The sequence below is a fragment of the Sander lucioperca genome, chromosome 24, assembly GCF_008315115.2.
Source record: "Sander lucioperca isolate FBNREF2018 chromosome 24, SLUC_FBN_1.2, whole genome shotgun sequence".
In the NCBI taxonomy this organism is placed as follows: domain Eukaryota; kingdom Metazoa; phylum Chordata; class Actinopteri; order Perciformes; family Percidae; genus Sander; species Sander lucioperca.
The window spans coordinates 17,389,678-17,397,300 of NC_050196.1; the positions used below are offsets into that span (position 1 = coordinate 17,389,678).

Below are 7,623 nucleotides of genomic sequence, written 5' to 3' on the forward strand. Positions count from 1 at the left end.
ATATCCATGGTGGTGTTGGAACGGGGATTTAATTAATTCTGTTTCTAAATATAATTTAAGACACACTTTCACACTCAGAATCCTAAGTTCTGTTAGTCATGAAGGTGCTGCAGAGTTTGAGGTTAACAAAGTAAAATAAATACGGACAAACACGTTAAAGTAAATCCAGTGAATGTAGAATATCTGAATGATTATTAATGTTACCTGTGGAGCTGCAGCAGCTTCATGGACTCGTTCAGGGCAGATGTGTTTCCAGATGTAACTGACTCGGCTTCTGCTATTTGAAAACTACAAAACTCGTAATTACAACAACTCTGAAATAACTTGAACGCAGCATAAGACACATCTTTGAGCTAAATGCTAACCGTGACGATGAGAGCTGAAATTAATCAGCAACTACTTTAATAATTTATGAAACGTTTGATTAAAATGTGTTTTGTTGGTCGGACCAAACAAGACAGAATCAGAAGACATCATCTTGAACTGTGACGGACATTTTTTTACTATTTTAAAATTAATTATTTAAGATTTTATTGATAAAATCTAGGCATAAAACAATATTTTTTTGTTTATATTTGAGTCTTTGTTTTACGAAGTTGACAATAATTTTTAAGCACGTAGAAAATAATCTTTCCAGACTCTTGAGAGTTTTCCAGTGGTTTATTGTAGTAACAAAAATAAATTCTCATATTCTAAGACTTTACAGAGTACATTTTTTAATTTTTTTTATTTATGACAGGGAAAGTGCATATTAATAAACATTTCTGTCAATACGCCAGAGTTAGCTAGATGGCTATTTTTCATCTGCAGTCCCTAGACAGATGGTAAAAGTCACCCTGTGGCCATCTTCCATTTAAACTCAACATTACTACCAGTGTTAATGTAGAGCGAGCTGGTCTTTAAAAGACTTTAGACTCGTTACAGCAGCTTAAATGCAACACAACAGATAAGACAAATGTCTAAACAAAATATGATAGGAAATAGAAAAATAAGAATAAGAGTAATATTAGTAATATGTACATTATAAACATCTCTTGAATTACAAAACCCGTACATATATACATCTGTAACGTATCATTTCAAACCGGTACATCTCCAAACAAAATGAAAATAGCAAAAGTCCTACCTCTATAAATCTGACTAACAATCACCACTTCACAAATTACAGACCTGTCTCATTACTATAACTATTCAATAATCGCTTGGATAAAATCATAGATAAACACAAACTAAATCTTTTTTAATACTAAAATATATCAATATACCCTAGAAATCTTGACGCACCCTAGCAGCAGCAAATGTAATTTGCAGCCAGGGTTGTCTAGCAACTCTCTGTTGGCTTGTGAGCTGGAAAAACCAAATTCTGGTCAGGCCAATCACATCGTGTCTATAGTCAGTGGGCGGGCCAATCACATCGTGTATAGAGTTGGTGGGCGGGGCTTAACATAATGATGGCAGAGTTGTGACGGTTCGGCGTGAATTTCCTGCTACTTGAAAACAAAGAAGATGGCTGCTGCTGCTGGTGAACAGCGGTCTTTGGAATCGGCTTTGGCCGCGACTCTGGAAGACTTGGAGTTTAGCTTTTCTTTGTTAAGAACAAAGAACGGTGCTGAAGTCATTCTTAAAAAAGGAAGATGTGTTCGGAGTTTAAAGTTTAATCTATCAGCTAGCGTTGCTCTGGTTGGTTGTAGCGCTATGCTTTTGCGTGCAGTGGTGGAGGAAGTACTGAATGTCAGTACTTAAGTAAAAGTACAAATAACCAGAGACATATTTATGTTAGTAAAAGTAGAAGTACCACAATGATAACCCTACTTAAGTAAAAGTAAAAAGTACCTGATTTTAAATGTACTTTAAGTAGGTATGTAAAAGTACTTCCATAACGATTTATTCTCTTAATGTCTATATTCTAATACTTGTAGCATTTTAATTAAGTTAGTTTTAGGTTAATGTAATTGTGCTTACCATCTGTGGCCCAGTTTACATTCTGACTTACAATTCTGGTTATCTATCAGGGTGATCTGCATGAAGCTCGACTTTGTATTATTTCCGACGGGACAGTGAACGCTGCACACATTTATTTAGCGAGAACACATGGGCTTGGACAACAAGTACGTGGCTTCACACAGCTGAGGAGGACCAGGAGTGTTTTTAAGATAAATATACAGGTTGTATATTAACGTTATGTGAACGGATGCTTCACATATGACCAAGCAGAGTATCGGGAGCAGCAGTAGTACCGGGAGAGGTACGCGCCTGGCCAATAAATGCTATTGAAGGGCGGGTCTTGGCGTGGCCATAGTGGGATTCATGATATTGCGAGCGGTACCGGGAGCTGGACGCACTGCCGCCGGTGCAGGAGCCGCTGCTGAAGGCTTCCCTGCAGACTGCAAACGTGTGACGGTCAGGAAAACGTTTTGGCACGGGGAAAAAACTGATCAGAAAATGTAACGAAAATGTAACGGAACATTGTAGAAATGTAGTGGAGTAGAAAGTATAGATAATTGCTGTGAAATGTAACAAAGTAAAAGTCAAAAAAGTTTGTTAATTGAATAAAAATGTCAAACAAATTAGAATCCCGAAAACGTGATGAAGGTTTTAAATCAGCCTAAATACAGCTTATAACACATCTTATTAAACAGCTTATAACACGGCTTATTATACAGCTTATAACACATCAACTCACAGGCTAGAAGGTCTCCCCGGTGAGTAAGGTAACCATGGAGATAAAGTCAAGTTCAGACCAAAGATTTACGATGAGAAGAGTTAAACTCGCTGGTCTGCAGCGTTCTGAAGCTGCTAGTTTACACCAATGAGACGCTCTATCATCTCCATAGAAACCACTCTCTAACTTCAGACTTTTAAACATTTTTGTTGCTTTTTGACGTTTCTTCACTTTTTTCGACCAAATAGTCACTTTTTTCGACATTGTTGACACTTTTCGACATTTTGTAATTTTTTTTCAACCAAATTGTCGCATCGTTTCCCCCCCGCCATTACGGAACTACAACTCAAACTAGCACACGACCTCAACATCATTGTTTTCAGCCACTCCCTCTGTTTGCTGATTGGACCGGTAAAGATTTGAACGGAGAAAACCCAAGAATATACCGCAAACCCAGACGACGTACTGAAGGAAAATGAAAATTGAGCGGAAGAACATAGGAGGGCAGAGCCAGGCTAGCTTTTTTTTCGACATTTTAGTCACTTTTTCATTGTCGCTTTCTTCAACGCTTTGGCGGTTTCTCTGACATTTTTGACGCAGCAGTGAGAAGTTTTATCTGACAGGAGGAGACTCTCCGTCCTTCAGAGGACACAGAGACACTGAGGCACCAGCACTGAACCTGATCCCAAACCCAGGATACAGAGGTTCAGTGAATGTGGTGTTGAAGGTGTGGAGGTGGATCAGTGAGTCAGAGGAGACTGAGTAGAAGGACAGAGAGCCAGCAGGAACGTCCACATACACTGCTACTCTACCAGAGACAGAGGAGGAGGGGATGGATGTTTGTATGTCATTGTGACTGACAGAGTAACCATCATCAGAGCACCTCAGACTCCAGGACTGATCATTACATCCAAACATACAGTCAGCAGTCTGTCCTCTCCTCCTGATTCCTCTGTAACTTACTGCTACATGAACATCTCCTTTCCTCTCAACCTCCCAGTAACAGCGACCAGTCAGACCATCTCTACACAGCAGCTGAGGCCAAAGGCAGTCAAACCTCTCTGGATGATCAGGATATGGCTGATCCCCTAACACATTTGTCACCTTCCTGTTGTTGTCAGACAGTTTGAGGTATCTGTTCACTGTGTTTGTGTCCAGTGTGAGTTCACAGGAATCTGACGGAGAGAAGGAGACACAACACAGCTGCAGTTATTAACCAATCAGCACTTTGATGATGACATCAGAGGGTTGAATGAGTGATGTCACAGTTTGATGAATGAAATTAAAAACACACTTACACTTCCTCAGACCTGGTGTCAACCATCTGACTCCAGCAGGCTCCACTCTGAAAGGAGGAGGGGGGGGTGTCAGAGCAGCATGGAAACATGGACATTACATCACTCTCACACAGACGTTTTCAGACCGGAGGAACTTTTATAGTTCTAAGAACCCAACTTTATGTTGTGTTTGCACTGCAGGTGTTTTGAGAGACTTTTTAGCTCCTATTCCAGTGACTGTGCTCTCCCAGCACAAGAGGCACTTTATACAGTGATTGGTCAAGACGTCAGTCTACGTCTCTGATTGATCACATTCATTCACACTTTTGTCACAGCATAGAAAGCACATTGGTTTCTGCTAAGCTAGGCTAAATCTGTACAGGATCCATTGCTGTAGAGATGAAAGATATCCTGGTAATAATTTGATCACTGGGATATTTCTAAAAATGACAGTTTCTTTACCATGCAGAGACCTGTCCAAACTGCATAGAATATTAACAATAGGGAGTTATTTTGGTTCCTATAGATGGAGATAGATTGGAGACTTTCTACACACATATCTCCTTTTTATGTTCATCAGTGTTTGTACCTGAGAGTGTCCAGTCTCCAGAGAGGATCCTTCAGTCCCACTGACAGTAGCTTCACTCCTGAGTCTCCTGGATGATTGTAGCTCAGGTCCAGCTCTCTCAGATGGGAGGGGTTGGAGCTCAGAGCTGAGACCAGAGAAGAACAGCCTTCCTCTGAGATCAGACAGCCTGACAGACTGAAAACACACAGAACACACAGGAACCCTCTGTCAACACGTGGAGCCATGTTTTTTGTTCAGGTAAATTTTTACAGTGGCCGAGATGGTTCAACACAAAGACAAATGCAACAACATGAATGCAAAAGCCATTTGTGTTTTGAATCATCAACTGAAGTTAATCAGAATGGTCATTAAATGGTCATTGAATGGGTTAATGAATCCTGACCTGAGAGTCTCCAGTGTGCAGTGTGGACTCTTCAGTCCAACAGAGATCAGCTCCACTCCTGAATCCTCCAGCTCGTTGTTACTCAGGTCCAGCTCTCTCAGATTAGAGGACTGGGAGCTGAGAACTGACGACAGAGCTTCACAGCTTCTCTCTGACAGGTTACAACCACTCAGTCTGGAGAGACAACAGGACGGAAACAAGTTATTTATATTTAACTCCTGTTGAAAGATATCAGAGTATTTAATGATGAATAAATCCCACTTACAGAGCTCTGTTGGAGGCTTTGACCACTGGCAGCAGCCTCAGAAGAGCCTCCTCTGAAGCAGAGTATTTCTTCAGGTCAAACATGTCCAGATCTTCTTCTGATGACAGTAAGATGAAGACCAGAGCAGACCACTGAGCAGGAGACAGTTTACCTGTGGAGAGACTTCCTGATCTCAGGAACTGTTGGATCTGCTCCACTAGAGAACGATCATTCAGTTCATTCAGACAGTGGAACAGATTGATGCTTCTCTCTGCAGACAAATCCTCACTGATCTTCTTCTTGATGTACTCCACTGTTTCCTGACTGGTCTGTGAGCTACTTCCTCTCTGTGTCACCAGTCCTCGTAGGAGAGTCTGATTGGTCTGCAGTGAAAGACCCAGGAGGAAGCGGAGGAACAAGTCCAGGTGTCCATTTGGACTCTGTAAGGCCTTGTCCACAGCACTCTGGTAGAAACCTGGTGATGTTGTTTGTTTTCCTGACAGCAGATTGACTCCAGAGTTGATGAATGTCAGATGGACATGAAGAGCAGCCAGAAACTCCTGAACACTCAGATGGATGAAGCTGAACACCTTGTCCTGGTACAGTCCTCTCTCCTCTTTAACGATCTGTGTGAACACTCCTGAGTACACTGAGGCTGCTGTGATATTGATGCCACACTCTGTCAGGTCTGATTCATAGAAGATCAGGTTGCCTTTCTGGAACTGCTCAAAAGCCAGTTTTCCCAGAGACTCAATCATCTTCCTGCTCTCTAGACTCCAGTGTGGATCTGTCTCAGCTCCTCCATCACACTTGATGTTCTTCACTTTGGACTGAACCACCAGGAAGTGGATGTACATCTCAGTCAGGGTCTTGGGCAGCTCTCCTCCCTCTCTGGTCTTCAACATGTCCTCCAGAACTGTAGCAGTGATCCAGAGGAAGTCGACACTCATCCAGACCGTCAAAGATGAACACAACCGGGAACTCTTCAAACCTGCAGATTCCTGCTTCTTTGGTTTCACTGAAGAAGTGATGAACAAGTTCCACCAAGCTGAACTTTTCCTCTTTCAGCACATTCAGCTCTCTGAAGGTGAATGGAAATGTGAACTGGATGTCCTGGTTGGCTTTGTCTTCAGCCCAGTCCAGAGTGAACTTCTGTGTTAAGACTGTTTTCCCGATGCCAGTCACTCCCATTGTCATCACTGTTCTGATTGGTTCATCTCTTCCAGGTGGGGCTTTAAAGATGTCTTCTCGTCTGATTGTTGTTTCTGGTCTGTCTGGTTTCCTGGATGCTGTTTCAATCTGTCTGACCTCATGTTCATCATTGACCTCTGCAGTCCCTCCCTTTATGAGGTAGATCTCTCTGAACATCTCATTCAGAGGGGTTGGGTTTCCTGCTTCAGCAACCCCCTCAAACACACGCTGGAACTTCTCCTGCATCTTAGATTTGAGTTTACGCTTACCATCTGCAGCAAGACTTTCTGAATGAATACAGAACAAAGAAGATCAGTAAGTAATTTTGTAAAGAAAACAGCAAATTATTTCTGTTCATCTCTTGAGAGAGTAGTAAACGTCCCATTTATCCATCAAGTTCAATCTTTAGAGAAATCCTCTTACTGCTCTGCAGACGGTCAGCCAGCTCGTCATGCTTTCCTCTCCTCATGAAGTCCAGTGTGATCTTCAGAAATGCCTCTCTGCTGCTCCTCCTCTGCTCTTCATCCTCACCCTCCCTCGGACTCTCTAAGCATTCTGGGTAATCTGGCCTCAGAACCTTCTGGATCTTCTTCAGCTCGTTCTTCACAAAAGTCTTGATCTCCTCCTCCAGCAGCTGGAACAGAAGATTATATGAATGACAAATCAAACTGAAATCATGGAAGCAAACATCAGATCCATGTTGGACAGACTGACAATCCACTGGTCTAAAAAGTGCAGCATGGAGATGATTGTGAACAGAATAGATGTAAACGAAGTAGTTGTTGTACATGTACAGACCATAAATATGGAGTCCAGGTGTGTTTGATGCTGCTGGGCAGACTGACCACTGGGAACCTCTGAGCTCTCCTGGTCCACTCTGTGGAGGAATCAGGAAGAATTAGCTCACATCATGTCTGACCACACAGAAGGTCAAAACACAAAGCATTTCAAGAAACACTTCAACATTTCACAAAACATATAAGACATTTGGTGAGAACCAAACCGGAAAAGGAAGGTACATATTGGACAATGATTCCTTGTTGCTGATTGGATGCGCTGGCTGTCAGTCTGTGACAAACGGAAGATCTTCTTCTTCTTCTGGATTTAAGGCAGACTGGGTGCCTTGCAGCACATTGCTGCCTCACAGATATGGATGATACAATCAAGTAAAACATTAATTTGCTGTGCAGTGGTTCAAAAGTTGTGTTCAAAAAAAATGTTGCTCCCTTAGTATTAGTTTTAATCATAAATGCCCAGCACAGGGTGGTTAGGCCACGG

At 42.1% G+C, this 7,623-nt stretch overlaps 1 protein-coding gene across 1 annotated transcript; it reads right to left on the bottom strand.

The window, feature by feature from the left end:
- Positions 1-3,189: 3,189 nt before the first annotated feature.
- Positions 3,190-6,814, bottom strand: LOC118494509 (neoverrucotoxin subunit alpha-like). Its single transcript, XM_035998815.1, has 5 exons — positions 6,769-6,814; positions 6,481-6,632; positions 4,911-4,984; positions 4,576-4,702; positions 3,190-3,829 (listed from the first exon to the last, which is right to left on the bottom strand). The coding sequence occupies exons 1-5, from the start codon at positions 6,812-6,814 to the stop codon at positions 3,275-3,277; spliced, it is 954 nt and encodes a 317-aa protein (XP_035854708.1). The 3' UTR covers positions 3,190-3,274.
- Between the last annotated feature and the right edge of the window lie 809 nt (positions 6,815-7,623).